Below are 16,882 nucleotides of genomic sequence, written 5' to 3' on the forward strand. Positions count from 1 at the left end.
AACAATTCTCTCTGCTAACACAAGTATAAACAGATATATTTTGCTCTTTATGTATTAAGGAGGTGATCTGAAAATATCAGCAGTCACATGCATTCTCATTACAGTATTTTCTGTTAGTGATGATATCTTAGATCTTTCCTGGTAGGTGTATGGCAGATGAGTGTCCGGGTTAAGGGAGGGGGAAAACTCTGCCAAGGCAGTAGCTGCCAGCGAGAAGTGGAGAGGAGAGAGGAAAAGGAGGAGGGGGACAGATGAGAGTACAAAGGATGAAGGGGAGGAAGAGAGAGGGAGCAAAGAAGAGAAAGACAAAGAAAATTAGAAGTTCTAGATCATGAGAAACTCGAGTACATGAACATTCCTGCTAATGCTTTTCCCCTGTTCCAAGGCCCTAACAGGCCTCACATCCTTAAATATAATTTGTGATATTTCTCCTGGGCCCACTGCAAGGATTTTCAACTAGACTGTGGACATTTAAGCACTCGTAATTCTTATTATTGGCTTAAGTTATTCATTATGGAACATGTATAAATGATAAACTCAGAGGTGCTAATTTAAACTATAACATGTTCAGAAAAACTTTAAATATCAAAATGTACTCCAACGCTAAAACCCCTTAGATGGCACATGTCTCATAGGGGTCCTGAAGTCAGTAGATACATTTTTCTAGGATCACTGCAATTTTGGTGAATGCACTCCTAAACAAGATATGTAGAGTGTTTTCTGTGGTTTTCATAGACTGCATGTTAACAAGAACAAAAATGCTGACAGCATAAAATCATTTCCTATAGACTCACATAGTCTTAGATGAAACGTAAATATCAGAAGAAAATAACAAAAACAAAAATCAAGAAAATGTTTTGTCCAAATAACTCCTCATAATATTATAGGAAAAGTACTTCCTCTGAGAGTTTTTGGCAAGAGAGGGTATCACCACTTTATCTGGTTTCCCTAATAAAATTGTAGGAATAATTTCCCTACCATAAAATTCAAATTTCTTTAAAAATATGTTGTTTCAACAAAGTTGAAGGCAAAAATACTAATACATTTTTAGAAATCCATTCATATTTAGCATGGAAGATGATCTCAGAATCTTTTTCTTAGCTCTTTTCTCATGCTGTTGTTGTTTCCATATGACTTCATTGAAACAGAATCCACAAGCTACACAACTCACCTATTTAAAGTGTATAATTCAAGGGTTTTTAGTATAATCAGAGTTGTGCAGCCATCACCAAAATCAATTTTTGTCACCCCCAAAATAAGCCCTATACCCATTAGCAGTTACTTTCCATTCCTTCCCCACTGTAGCCCCTAAGCCTTTGGCAAGCACTAATCTACTTTGTCTCTATAGATGTGCTTTTTTTTTTTTTTTTCCCCTTAAAGACAGGGTCTCACTTTGATGCCCAGGCTGGAGTGCAGTGGTGCAATCATGGCTCACTTCAGCCTCGACCTCCTGGGCTCAGGTGATCCTCCCACCTCAGTCATGTGCCACCATACCCGGCTAATATTTGTTATTTTTGTGGTAGAAGTGGGGTTTTGCCATCCTGCCCAAGCTGGTCTCTAATGATCTGCCCTCCTCAGCCTCCCCAAGTGCTAGGATTATAGGCATGAGCCACCATGCCCAGCGAGATCTGCCTTTTCATATAAATGGAATCCTACCATCTGTAGCCTATTATGACTGGCTTCTTTCACTTAGCATAATGTTTTCAAGGTTTATCCATGTTGTAGCATCATTTATTGCTATATAATATTCCATTGTATGGATAAGCCACATTTTATTTATTCATTGGTCAGTTGATGGCTGTTTGGTTTGTTTATACTTTTTGGTTACTATAAACATGTGTGTACAGGTTTTTATTACTCTTGGATATATACCTAGGTGAGGAATTACTGGGTTATATGGTAACTGTTAACCTTTTGAAAAACTGCCAGACTCTTACAAAGCAGCTTTCCGTGCTGGCTGCAATCTCAGTTATTTTTCCTCACACCTGATTCCAGCTGGGTTCCTGAGGCACCACTAATGAACTTCCTATTATATCAACCTACGTAGGGGTATGCTTTATGCTTATATTGCCTTGTGCCTCCACTAAGATATCTTCATCCTTCTCTTTTTCCTCTAAGTAAGTGTATATTTGCAGATAAAAGAAAAACACTGAATGCTTATTTACTACTTAGTAAAAGACTTCAGAAGAATAGTTTTTTGAGAGCTCTTCATTTCATAAATTTCAGTGACTGTATTAATTTTGTAGGCCAAACTACATTTTCTTTGTGAAAAACATAGATGGCAGATATGAGAACAATATTTATCCTAATGTCAAGAATACGTTTAATCTTCTTCAATATTCACCTGATATCATTTTTTCCTGCACTATGAGATAGATTCATATTGGATATTTTGGCAAGCATTAAAAGTGAATCTCAAACACTTAAAAAAAAGTCAGTTGCAGAAGTGGAAAAAATTTAAATGGCTTAAAAATGTAATATGTTACATATTTTTTTTTCTCCTGTTTGGAGTAAAAAAATTGTAGACTGGGTGCATGGAAAATACTGAAGTCAGAAAATAGAGCTTGAGGATTGAAAGTACATTTACTTTTATCTTCCCTCCCTGGTACCAAAGAAACTTCTTCCAAATTTATTTTCATTAATATACATTTTTGAGGAGTTGCTAAACTATTTTAAAGTGAAAAAAAATTCCCCCATTTAAAAAGCACTTGTAACTTATCTATTAAACCCCTATGTGGATTAAAATATCAGTAATTCTCATCCATAGATTCTGATGTAAAAATCTAGAATAAAGTCTCAATGTGCACAGTATAATCATACATTAAAAGAATTTTCCACCACAGAATCAGGCCTCTTCTGAGTACAAGTAACAGAAAATCTGACCTAAACTGACTTAGGGAAAAAGAAAACTTAATGACTCCCATTATCCAAAATTCTAAGAACAGCTGGTTTTAAGAATTGCTTGGTAGGACTAGATGATATTATCAAGGTTCATTTTCTCAGTCTCTTAGCGCCATCCTTTGTTGGCTCCCTATTTTGAGAAGTTCTCACCTTACTGTAGTGACAAATGTGGTTTTGTTTATATCCCTTTATTCTTACATCCAGTGGTAAGCCTTTGTCCCAGAAATCACTGCAAATTCTCACTGTGAATCACTGTTTCTAAATGGGTCAAGTGCCCATTTATGAACCAGTCACTGTGACCAGGGATTCTGCATTCGCAAAGTACTGACTGGTTTAGCCTTAATAATGTTCTCTATACATGGTACCAAGGACAGAGTCAGTAACACACAAATATATTGGCTTAGAAAGAAATTATGGTATACTTCCAAAATAAGGGGAATGGGTATACTTCCAAGATAAAAGGGAAGGGATGCTGATCCCCGTGACATAGGAAACATGCACTAAAATGCCATTGCAATACAAGAAAAAAAAAATTAAAAAGCAGAAATTAAATCAATAAGAAAATTTTGATAAGATTCAATACTTAATCTTTAAACAAATTTAAAAAGCATTATTGAGGCGTTGATGTGCAAAATGGAATGCTTAAGGTATACTTTTTCATAAAATTTAACTTGTGTATACACTCACAAACTACCACAATTAAGATAATGAAGATATCTCTTTACCTAAAATGTTTCTCTGCCCATTTATAATCTTTCAAATCCCTCCCGCTCAGGTAATCGCTAATCTGTTTTCTATGTGTTTGCACTTTCTAGAATTTTGAGTTGAAGCATACAGTATGTACTCTGGCTTCTTTCACTCAGCATAATTACTTTGCAATTCATCTATGTTGGGTATATTGATACTTTTTATTGCTGAGTAATAATCCATTGCATGGATATAGCTCAATGTATTTAGCCCTTCATCTGTAGATGGATATTTGACTTGTTCTGAGGTTTGATTATTATGAATGCTGTTGCTCTGTTCAAATCTTTGAATAGACATATACTTTCATTTTTCTTAGGTAAAAGAATGGGTAAGTGGAATGGCTGGGTCACATGGAAGATCCATGTTTAACATTTTAGAAAACCACTAAACTCTTTTCAAAGGCGATTCTACCATTTTACATTCCAAACAGCAGTGTTTGAGAGCTCCATTTGTTTCATACCTTTGCCAACATTTGGAATGGTCAGTCTTCAATTAAAGGATTTCAATAGCTATGTAGTGATACTGCATTGTGCTTTCAATCTGCTCATTCCTAGTGACCAATAACGTTGAGTGCCTTTTCACATGCTTACTTGCCATTCATCTTGTATGATGTATCTGTTCAATATTTTGGCCCAATAAAAAATTTACATATTTGATTATTTTATTATTGAGTTCTGAGGGTTCTTTATACATTCTGGACACTAGTGCTTTATTAAATAGTGATTTGTAAATGTTTTCTCCAAATCTGTGGCTTTTCATTGTCACAACACTGCCTTTCTAAGAACGTAATTTCTTAATTTTGATGAAGTATGATTTGTCAGTTTTCTTTTTTGGTGTCATATGCAAGAAATCTTTGCCTAACCCAGCCTTACAAAATTTTTCCTTTATGTTATCTGCTAGAAGTTGCACAGTTTCAGGTTTTACATTTAGGTCCATGATCCATTTTAAGTAAATTCTGATATAAGGCTCTGTTAGTTTCCTATGGCCGCTGTAATGAATTTACCACAAATTCGGTGGTAATGCATTCCGTCACAGTTCTGAGGCCAGAAGACCAAAATCAAGGTGTCAGCAGGGCCATTCCCCCTCCAGAGGCTCTGAGGGAGAATCTATTCCTTGCTTCTTCCAGCTTCTGGTGGCTGCCAGCATGCTCTAGCATTCCTCGGCTTGTGGCCTTTTAAACACCATCTTCACATAAGCTTCTCCTCTTTGTGTTTGTAATTGCACTCTGCCTCTCTCTTGTAAGGGACACTGCAATTAGATTTAGGGTCCACCCCAGATAATCCAGGATAATTTTTCCATGTAAAGATCCTCATTGTAATCACTTCTGCAAAGACTCTTTATCTTCATAAGGTTATATTTTCATGTTCCAGGGATTGGAACCTGATATCTTCGGGTGGCCACTATTTAGGCTACTACAAAGGCAAAAATGAATACCCAATTGTTTTTGCGCCACTTGTTAAAAATATATCTTTTCTCCATCAAATTATCTCTGCATTTTGAATTGCCTCTTCATTGAAATATCTCTGACTGAAATCAACTGACCATATGTGTCTGAGTCTGCATCTGGACTCTTTATTCTGATCTATGGATCTATTTGTCGAAATTGGTGCCAATACCACATTTTCTTGATTACTGTAGCTTTACTGACCATCTTTATCTTCTTTTCTGTGAATTAACTGTTCATATCTTTTGTCTGCTTTCCTTTTGTATAACTTGTTTGCTTTTTTATTAAATGATAGTTCTTATGTTCTAGATTTTAACATTCATACATTACGCATAAGTCACATATCTTTCCTCAGTCTGTTGCTTTATCTTATACCAAAAGTAGGTCATAAAGAAATTTTACATTTTGTAATGATCAAATTCATCAATCCTTTCGCTTATATTTTTGCCTTCTGGATCTTAAGAAGCCTTCTCAACCTTGAGAATATAGATATTTTCTTCTTGTAAGTATAGGATGATTAAATGTGTGTCTATTTTGTTTACTAATGCAATGATGCTACTCTTTTTACTGCTTCATGATGTATCTTGATATCTAGTTGGGTACCTTTTACCTTGGCTCTTTTTGTGCATTTATTCTTTCTTACCAATTCTAGAAGGCCTTACTTCTCTTTGCTTTATTACTTCTATACTTTCATCATTAGGCTTTTGTTTTTTACCACTCAACTATTATTACTTGTTCAGTAAGACACACTTACTACTAAGAAGTAATTAGAATATTCTTCCAGTAATAATCAGTGATAAGTATTAGTTTTGCCTTCTTATATGACTTGCCACACATAAACTTACCATCTGTTCTGTTCTATAGTTAACAACACAAAATATTAGAAATTCCTGTGTAATGATGGTTTAACTTGTTCTGTACAGTCATTTCCCTTTTATGTAGAAATGTGATGAGTATACTTTATTTAAGAGTATTTTTTTTAACATTGTTAACCATTCCTAATTTCTTGACACTCTGATTCTTTTTTCTAACTCTTCCCATTGGCAACTCCTCTACCTGACTCTTGTGGGTAGTCCCCAAGGTTCTAGCCCTGGTCAGACTTCCTTAGCAGGAAAGCAACCACTCTATGCCACCCTCTCCTCTTTTTTTCCCTAAAAAGAAATTTTATCTGAAAATCATTAGAATGTAGATTGTCTCTTTATCCTTAGTAATATATTATCCTTAATACTGAAAAAATCATGCTAAGGTACATAGTTGATGCTTAAATGTGTTAAAAGAGTGAATATTGTTAATGACTCTTAATATGCAAAACACATAAAATACTACTTTATTACTATCATAAATATTTTATAAATTCCTATTTAAAACATGATAAAAATCAACAAAAATACAAGGTACTATATTCTTAGCACTTGTAGTATATATCTCAATGTTCTAAGTATATGTACCTTAGAACATTGTTTAAATGTTTATGGAATCCCTGAAGCATTTCAGGAAAATAGCTTGAAATCACGGCTCTAGACCTATTCATCATTTAACGTAGGTCAACATGCGACAATATTTAGGATTAATTATCCTAAGAGCTTTCAATTCAACATTAATCATGCAAAAAAAATCACATGCACAAAGAATATTGATTACTAAAATTGGCAATATATACATAGTCATGGTTAATTAAGCACCACATTTTTATTATACATTTTTCTTATGTTCCCTAAGAGGATATTATCTTTGGGGAAAATTTTAGAGAAAATTTAGATCTACTTCCCCATAATAAAGATTTTTAATAATTCACTATTTAAATGGTCTTTTGTTTCATGAAGTTTTACAACAATACTAAAAAGTTCTGGAAATATCACTGTTTTGGTTTTTGGTTACTATACAGTTTTCCATCTCTATGATCTCGTGATGTTTGGTATCTAGTCTCTCTTTCCTAATACGAATAGAGTACTATTAGGACTCCAATTGTCAATACCAGTCCTCGGGACCTTTCCTAACTTTCTACCTAGCACCTCAATACTCTCTAGGAAACTGCATTCTGACAAAGGGTTTAGAACATGTATGTAATCCTCATCTTTTTTCCTCCTCTCTGTCTGTCATTCATTCGTTCATTAAAATTTAGTTGAGTCAAATACTTGCCCAGACAGGCAAAAGACATGTTAGGAACAAAGCTTTTCTATCTTATATTTCTTATCTTAATCTTCTGCCTCTTAAATGAAGGTCTTAACTTCCTTATTAAAATATAAAATCCAACTTGAGGTTTATATAAGATACATATCTTGAAATGGTATAAAAAGTAATAAAAATTTCCAGGTACATACATACTAAAACAAACCTGGAAAGGTTAAGTTTGAAAAAACAAAATTTGTGGCAAGAAACTATAACATATAAACAGGATTATTTTGTTGAAGTTGTTAGAAAAATAAAGAGAGCCACAAGGATAAATTATAATTTGTCCTTGTGTGGTAAGATTGTTCCATCAATGGCCCCCAATGAGTCATATCATCCGCTGTCAGCTTGTGTAGTCCACTCATTCTGACTCTAGACTTGGCCATGTGATTTGCTTTGTCCAATGCAACATTAGTAAATATGATAGATGTACAGGATCGATAAGCTCTTGCATATTGGAGCTTGCTCTCTTAAGATGTTTTCTCTACTATGGAAAGAAGATTCGTCTAGTCTACTGGAGGCTGAGAGGCCCTGTACAGCAGAGACAGCCAACTCACTGAATCGTGAAAAATAATAAAAGTCCTTGTTTTAAACCACTGAGTTTTGGTGTGGTTTGTTATGCACTGATGGATAATGTGAAATCTTATCTCTCTTTGTCTATGTCTGTGGCAGAGCAACTGGCTAAAAGTTACATAAAGCTACACTTAATTTGAAAATAATAATAAAGGTCTCTCAGTAAACTTAAAAAATATTAGACCTGCTGTTCTCTAGCATTTCCCCCTCCATGTAGACTCAGTTATTCAATCCACTTAAATACATATGTACAATACTCAACATTTAACTATTATCCTGTACATCTTATAGGTACAGCCTGTAGCAACTAATCAACGAACAGAGTACGCAATAAATATTTTTATTTTTAAACACTGAATTGTACATCTTTCATATAAAACATGAGATTCTAGCCTGTTTTAAAAAATAAGTATACTTGCTAGTACTATCTTCACTCTTTTTTTTTTTCAGAAGCCAATGTTCTCTAAATCTGCAGCTTCATTCCATAGCTTTACAGAATCATAATCTCTTGAATATATTTCCAATGTTATTTAAAAAATAAAAAATCATACAAGATATATTTAGCACATTAAAACTTAAGAGGTTACAGTATAACTGTCCAGACCTCCAGGTACCACTGAATACTTTTCCAGTACAAAGAGGCCAATATGTTAGAATAATTAATTCTCTGTATTTACTTTTATTAAAAAGAGATTTTTGGTAGTAAGAACAAATAATCTCTCATTTGTTGCCTGAAATCCTAAAATAGGATCATTGGTTTCTAGGCTTGCTACTTGCTGCTTAGCAACCTGTCCTACTTGCCTGCCTTCCTTTCTGTTGTAAAGTACAGTGGACATGGGAGCAGGCTGACGATAGATGAATACTCGACGAAGGCACTCACAAAGGGCTGCATAGGAGTAATTTGGAGCACAGGCAAAAAATTTTTTGTCTCTCTTTGATGCTTGGACATAGCCTGCCAAGAATATGAGACAAACAAAAGAAAAACTATATATTAAACAGAAGGGGAAAAATGATGATTTAACATTTAATATTTTGCAATGTTTATTACAAATTAAAATGCCCAAGTAAAATATATACCATAAGGTATATAATTCTGAATCATTAATGATTAGCCACAATCAGTCTCTCCCATCTGGTACAAAAATACGACTTTAATTCCTAAGGAACAAAACAGATATGGCTTTCTCGCTTCAAAAAAAGCGTAATATACTTTCATTTAATTTCCACGAATAATTCGAACACTAAAATTCTAAAATCTAAAACACTCAATACATGACAAAATATCTTTAAGTGCCAATTTAATATTTAGCTTTGTGAGTTACGGATAGGGCATCACAGAATCATTTTTTTCCTCTTAAATAAATTGGAAAATGTGTATAGGATACCATCATAAAGTTATTTTAGGTTTCTGTTCATAATGTATCCCTGAATGTACTAGTATTCGTGATGCATTCTCTTATTATCCCTAAAATGTTAGTGATATTTTTATACATCAATACCAACACTGTAACCGGATTTTTTTGTACTTTTAGCCCCCACAAGTAGAATGTTGATCACTATAACTTCAAAAATAATTTCAAGTCTCTAAACTGAAAAAAATCCTTATCTTAATTCATGTACATGTTTAAAAAGTATCTTTTTGGATTAAAACAACATTTATATTCCAAAATATAAATTATGATTTTTAGATTGTGACATGGTTAGCAAATGTTAGGTATTTATGATCATGTAAAAGAAGAATATAACATTAATTAAAATTGAGATCTCATCAAACAATGAATAAGCAAAGGAACTACTGAGCACATGCAGATCAATACTGTTTTTAAAAATATTAAGCAGGTTTGAAGCAGGAAAAGTGAAGATTTAGATACCTATTTAAATAGTTTAAAGTAGCTATCCAGGCTAACCTTGACAGAATAATGTATATAATATTTCAAGAGTACATATCTAATGTATGTTGATTTAACTTAGAATTAAGCATAGAATTCCTCTATAATAGGGGATTTGGGGATACAAATAGAACATCTGAGCATCTAAAGATGATATGATAGAGCTTTCTTCTGACCAAAGCATAGATAATTAAAAAATAGCATTATAGTAGGGAGGCTAAAAATTATATGGTTAAATTAGTTAACCAAACTTTGTACTTCAGGTCATAAAAATCCATTTGGAGTCTGAACCAGTTTAGCAGCCTACATTATTAACTATAAGGGATAATTAATAAATTTCTTCTACAATTAGGGTTGTGCACATATAGCCATCAAAATACGTAACTTCACTTCTTGCTGCCTGTTTAAAATAACCTTTCAATAAAGCAACAACTGTGGCTAATTAACATAAAAAATTTCTGTCACACAATACTAATGCATTTTGACAGAAAATCAATGATTGCATACGTCTATAATTAAGTAGTTTAAACATTGTCAAGCCCTAATTTTAAAACTGATTTTTTTCCTTTTATCCTACCAAATAAATTTAATTTCTGCTTATCACCGCTTTCCATAAGTATTTTCATTATAATGGCTCTCTTTTGTACTTAATTTTGACAAAAGATGTCTCCTAATGTGCATTGCACCTTAGGGGAATTCTATGATGTTTCTGAAGATTACTCTGAAGAAACTTGAACACCAGTTCCATGTAGGGTATTATCAAGCTCCTTGCTCAGACTCCAGTATTATATGGCTTACAGAATTAGAAAAAGCAAATGACTTATTAGAATAATTCAAGTGGTCAGATAACCACTTTCATTTCTATTCTGTGTTGATCTTCTGTACAAGCATAAAAACAGATTAGTCTAAATGTTCCAACAGTGCTAACACTCACAACTAGTACAAGCAAACAAATCATAGCACAAATCAATCTAAATGTAATCAGGACAGCTCAAATTAAAAAGAAAAAAAAGAAATGAACTTTAAATGAATGATGACTGTATTTCTGATTTCATGGAAAATGTCAAAGAGTTTGCTTTATACCTACCTAAAGCATTGAAAGTTGCGATGTGCTCCCACATATCATCTTGTTTGCTGGAGTGTGGTTGCCAGAGTAGGGCATCAACATCATGGCGCAAACAGAAGCAGGGCATTTCTTTAGGATCCACTATGACAGAGAAAAGGTACTGGTTGCTTCCAAGATTCACCTAAAAAGTGATTAAAAAAAAAATTTACTCAACAATAAATTAATAATAGCAACAATAACAATGGCAGAAGCTGACAGCCAGCATTAAGTGTCAGCAACTGTTTTATACTTTTTATATACTTAATCTGATTGACTCCTCATAATATCCCTGAGATAAATGTGCTACTGTTATGTTCATTTCAAAGCTGAGGAAAGTGATGCACAAGGCATTTAGGTAACTTGTCGATGGTCAGCCTGGCCATAAGACATGGAGCTGAAATTTGGACCCAGAGTCTATGTTCTTAATCACCACGTGATATACCACCTCTTAATTGTTAGTAAATAGTTTAAAACACGATATAAAGCAGGGGTCCCCAGTCACTGAGCCGCAGACTGGTACCAGTCAGTGGCCTTTTAGGAAGTGGGCCGCACAGCAAGAGATGAGCAGCAGGCAAGGGAGCATTACTGCCTGAGCTCCACCTCCTGTCAGATCAGCAGTGGAATTAGATTCTCACAGGAGGGTGAACACTATTGTGAAATGCACATGCAAGGGATCTAGGCTGTCTGCCTTATGAGAATCTAACTAATACCTGATGATCTGAGGTGGAACAGTTTCATCCTGAAACCATCCACCAAGCCCCCACAGGCCCATGGAAAAACTGTCTTCCACAAAACTGGTCCCTGGTGCCAAAAAGGTTGGGGACTGCTGATATAAAACACCAATTTTATAAGCAGACTATTTTTAGGCCATAGAATACACACATGAAGTTTACTAATGCTAACTTGTAATAATTACCAAGAACAATGACACTACCAGAATTTATGAGCACACTCTACATGCCAGGCATGTTATAAATACTAATCTTAACAACACGCAAGGCTATTATTATCTTCATTTAAGGGATGAAAGAACAGGCTTGGAGAGTTTGAGTAACTTGTTCTAGGCTAAAGAGAAATATCACAATGCTGGAATTCACACTCAGATGTTTAAAACTATTTACTTAAACGTACTGCTTAATTAAAGTATCAATGTCAATATGTCAATAATGTCAACATTTGTTATTGTAACACATCAATAATTGTTACTGCAATATTGATGCCTAAAGAAATGCATTTTAATACAAAATCATCAAATTGAAACTCACTGAATTTCATCTACAGCAATACTTTTTCTAAATGAAGACATGTTGTAAGGATAGTCTTCTTTATGAGAAATGTTATTATCAGAGTTGAAAATACGAAACAGAATACCAACAAAAATCACATCAAATGTAGAAAATATAAAATATGCACAGTACTTATAAATATGTAATTGATTCTAGGAGTTTGCAAGCAGACTGGAGAACCGTAAAAGGTTGGGTTAAAGTAAGAAGTGGAGACCTGACCTGAATTCAATAGGGAAAGCTGTGAAGTGGCTCTCCAGCAAGGGGACCTATTATTGGTAAAGCTGTGACAACACAGGCTATTGGTCACAGGAGAATACAGTGTCAGAGCAACCCATCTTCTGCTCCCCAGCAATGCCAGGGAAATAGGGCTTCTTCGTAGAGCCAGTGCTTGCTCTCTACAAAATAAGGGGAGAAGGCCAGCACACAGAGACCACAGACTGTTTCTTTTCTCTCCTTACTCCCGATGATCAGTGGCTAGATGAGGTTTATTTTCAAAGTCACCACTACCTAACTGGCCTTTTATTATTATAAGGTTTGACAGACCTAACACTGCTTCAGCTCTCTTCCCTGTACTCCAACTCTGATACTCTATTTTTTTTAACCAAGGGCTTTCACAGAAGAAAAATAAACAACAGCTAAAATAAAATACAAGTTGAAACAATATTTTCACAACAACACATCTACTTTCATGAGCCAAGTGCCTAAAGAATGTATTGAATATTATGAGGATTAATATAATTGAATGATCTCTGGTCCATCCATACTTGAAGAGACAGCAGTGAGAAAAGAATAGAGGACCTTGAACCACGAAGTGAAAGGTGACCACCAAGGGAGATCAATCATGAAAATAAGAGGATAAGAATGAAGGTAGGTGCCTTATTATGAGCCCCTCAGTCTGACTTAGATGTTTCTTCACTTCAGCAGCCACTTACCTTACGCATATTTCCATTATGGCGACTGTGTCAAGTGTTGTTAATTGTGAAACTAGCAATTTCATACAGCTTGTCTTTGCCATACCTTTGACATGGCATTCTGTTTGGACTCCTTGTATTTTTTTTACCTCATAGATTCCCACTTATCCTCTAAGACTCAATTCAACCATCAGTTGCTCTCAGAATTCCCCCACTCTCGTGGTTATATGAGCTGCTTGAATTCTGAGAACTCCAGCATCATGTATGTTATTCCTATCAAATTATTTATCATATTATATTAGATTATTAATATTTTTACATACCACCTGTGGCAGGCTGAATAACGTCCCCCAAAGATGTCCACATCTAAATCCCTTGGAACCTGTGAATAAGTTACCTTATATAGCAAAAGGGACTTTGTAGATGTGGTTAAGTTTAAGGTCCTGGGATGGAGAGATTATCCTGGAATATGTGGGTAGACTCAATGTATTAAGAAGTATTCTTAGGGAGGGAGGAGGGCCACAGACACAGAAGGTGAGATAACAACAAAATCAAGGGGATAGACAGAGTTTAGAAGATGATATACTGCTGGCTTTGAAGACACAGGATGGGCCCGGCCACAAGCCAAGTAATGGAGGCGGCCTCTAGAAGTTAGAAATGGCAAGGAAATGGATTCTCCCCTAGAGCCTCCAGAATGAATGTAGTCCCTACAAATTACTTTAGGACTTCTGACCTCCCAAATTGTAAGAGAATAAGTCTGTGTTGTTTTCAACCACTACACCTGCAGCAATTCATTGCAGTAATAACAGCAACCTAACATACCACCCATCTCACAACGCTAATTCTTCTTAGGAACTAGAAGTCTGCCCTTTTTTCTCCAAATTGTAAAGAAATTTTTTTAAATGAATGTTATGTAAAAAGTGATTATTTCTGTAATATCTTCACCAAGGCTAATCTATCTTTAGATTTGGGAATTATCTATTTTACAGTTAGAATAATTGGCTGAAGATTCTGTAAGGCAAAAATCTCATAATTAGGTTCTTAACCAAACAAGAGGGTGACTAGGGTCAAGAGCTTCTAGACTTAGTACATAGTTCTCTGTGCCTTTTAGTTCTCACTTCCAGAAATGTTAGTTTCTCAGTAATTTCCCTCTATAGCTTTCCACTGTTTGAAAAAAAAAAAAAGGTCCACATTGCCTTAAATGGCATTTTGAAAGCTTTTCGAAACCTGACCCCAGCATACTTTTCAATATTCACTATTACTTTCCTTAAAATATAACATTTAGCAAAACTGGATCACAATTTGCAAAACTGTCTCCCCTATTTCCCCATTCCTTTATTCATGCTTTTTTTTAACCTGTTGCATATCCTGTCCATTATACACTCTATGCCATATGCAAATGGCATCTTCTCCTCCAAGGAAGTTTTCCCTAATGCTAATAAAAAGAAATTGTGTATTGCAACTAATTATTTATACTTTTCCTATAGAGTTTGTTTCTTCATTTCACTTATATGCTCTTTGAGGGTGATAGCTATGACTTTGGGTAGGATATTTAAACCATTTTATTCCCCTTATAAATATGGTAACTACTACTCACTTCACAATTGTTATGATGAGTAAACAATATATTTCAAAGCTTAGAAAGAACTTAATAAGTGTTCATGTTGATTATTACCTGTCTAGGAAAGCCCTTAATAAGTATTAATGTTAATTATTACCCTTCCAGCATTCTTAAAACATTTTGTTTTGTATATTAATGGCATTTCAAATTTTAAGAATGAGATGAGTAACACTGACAGAAAAGCATAGCAGCTTTCAAGTTATCTTCCCGTAGCTCACAGCTACAGCTCTTATACAATTTTATGTCTCAGAAATGTGTAAATAGCTATAAAAATAACATACACTTATTCTGTCTTAATCCCAGCATATTTGAGACAAATTTCTATACTCTTGTACCATTTCAAAAATGAGAAATACAGAATTCATTGTTCTACTTGTCATTTTGTCATATAAATTCTATTTTTATCAGTGGTTACAAATGTATGCTTATTGCTTTCAATTTTATATATTCCTATAACGCATATATTCCTCAGTAAATGGATCTGCCCCTGAAAAGGGACAAAGTCATGTTTCAAATAAGATTTGGATTTTTAACATATACTCAAAACCAAGTACCTTAAAGTTTAAAATCCAAAGTAAACAAACTAGTCAATTTTTTGATGGCAGTAACTACATATAATTTACAGAGAGACATAAGAATCCCATTAAAAAATGAGATATATAAAGAATTGTTGAATTCTTTTTTTTTTTTTTTTTTTTTGAGATGGGGTCTCACTCTGTCACCCAGGCTGGTGTCCAGAGGCACATTCATGGCTCACAGCAGCCTTGACCTCCTGGGCTCAAGCAATCCTCCAACCCCAGCCTCCTGAGTAGCTGGGACGACAAGCACACACTGCCATGCCTGGGGAATTTTTTTATTTTTTGTAGAGATGAGGGGTCTCACTATGTTGCCCAGGCTGGTCTTGAACTCAACTCAAGCAATCCTCCTGCCTCAGCCTCCCAAAGTGCTAGGATTACAGGTGTGAGCCACTGGTGCCTGGCAAGAATTGTTGAATTCTTTACTTCTTTCTGTATGTAGTAAGAGACTATGTGATACTCATTTTACTTATTAAATAAATTCTAGCTTCCCTATTTTTTACTTCAAAACTGAGTATTTCATACAGCTAAATAAAATAAAGATTTTGCCACTGCCAGATGTTTGCTACTTCTTAGGTTGGCCAGATGCCACAAAAGGAAAACAAAATGAAAACAATTCAAAGATTCCAAACTAAGAGTGGATAAAGAAACTGAACATGAGCATTATTTTAAGATAATGCCTAAAAGGTGTTTGGCTTCATTTTTTTCATGGTGGTATTAGAATCTCTTGATAGCTGTTTATGCCTTTCACTATTATTTCCTGCCTCACTGCCTACCTGGGACTCCCAGCATTATGCTTGACAGGAGTAATGCGAGCAGACATCTTGGCCTGTTCCCAGTTGTAGCAGAAGCCTTCAGTCTTTTACCATGAAGTACGGTGTTAACTCTAGGGTTTCTGATGAGGCAGTTTCTGTCAATTCCTAGTTTGCTCAGCATTTTTATCATAAATGAATGGTATTTTTTTTTCATATTCTTTTTCTGCAACTACTAGGATGATCAAATATTTTTCTTTAGTCTGTTGATATGGTGAATTATACTGATTGACGATATTTGAATAACAAAATCAGCTCTGAGTTCCCAGAATAAACCCTACTTGGTCATAATGTAATTTTCCTTTTTACTTATTGATGGATTTCATTTACTAATATTTCGTTAAGAATCTTTGTGTCTGTATTCATGGAGGATATTAGTTTTTTTCTTCCTGTTTTCTCATCTTTTAATGTCTTTGGTATCAGGCTAATGCTAGCCTCATAAAGTAAGTTGGAAAGTGTTCCTTTCTCTTCAACTTTCTAGAAGTTTGTAGAGAATTGGTATTGTTTCTTCATTTGTTAAAATAAACCAGTGAAGCCATCTGCGGCTGGAGATTTCTTTGTTGGAAAGTTTTTAAAAATGAATTTAATCTTCTTCAACAGATATAACTAATAAGGTCTCATCTATTTCTTTTTTTTTTTTTTTTCTTTTTTTTTGGAGAGAGTCTCGCTCTGTCGCCCAGGCTGGAGTGCAGTGACACAATCTCGGCTCACTGCAACCTCTGCCTCCCAGGATCAAGCAATTCTCTGCCTCAGTCTCTCGAGCAGCGGAGATTACAGGTACCCACCACCACGCCTGGTTAATTTTTGTATTTTTAGTAGAGACGGGGTTTCACCATCTTGGCCAGGCTG

At 34.8% G+C, this 16,882-nt stretch overlaps 1 protein-coding gene across 1 annotated transcript in view; it reads right to left on the reverse strand.

Moving 5' to 3' along the window:
• Positions 1 to 8,158: 8,158 nt before the first annotated feature.
• NUDCD1 (NudC domain containing 1) overlaps positions 8,159 to 16,882 on the reverse strand; it is a 91,656-nt gene continuing 82,932 nt past the window's right edge. The window contains exons 9-10 of the mRNA XM_001136325.7: positions 10,811 to 10,970; positions 8,159 to 8,786 (exon numbers count right to left, since the gene is read on the reverse strand). Coding sequence (XP_001136325.4) covers positions 8,494 to 8,786; positions 10,811 to 10,970 — 453 coding nt within the window. The 3' untranslated portion in view covers positions 8,159 to 8,493. The remainder of the gene's footprint in view (positions 8,787 to 10,810; positions 10,971 to 16,882) is intronic.

The sequence above is a fragment of the Pan troglodytes genome, chromosome 7, assembly GCF_028858775.2.
Source record: "Pan troglodytes isolate AG18354 chromosome 7, NHGRI_mPanTro3-v2.0_pri, whole genome shotgun sequence".
Classification (NCBI taxonomy): Eukaryota; Metazoa; Chordata; class Mammalia; order Primates; family Hominidae; genus Pan; species Pan troglodytes.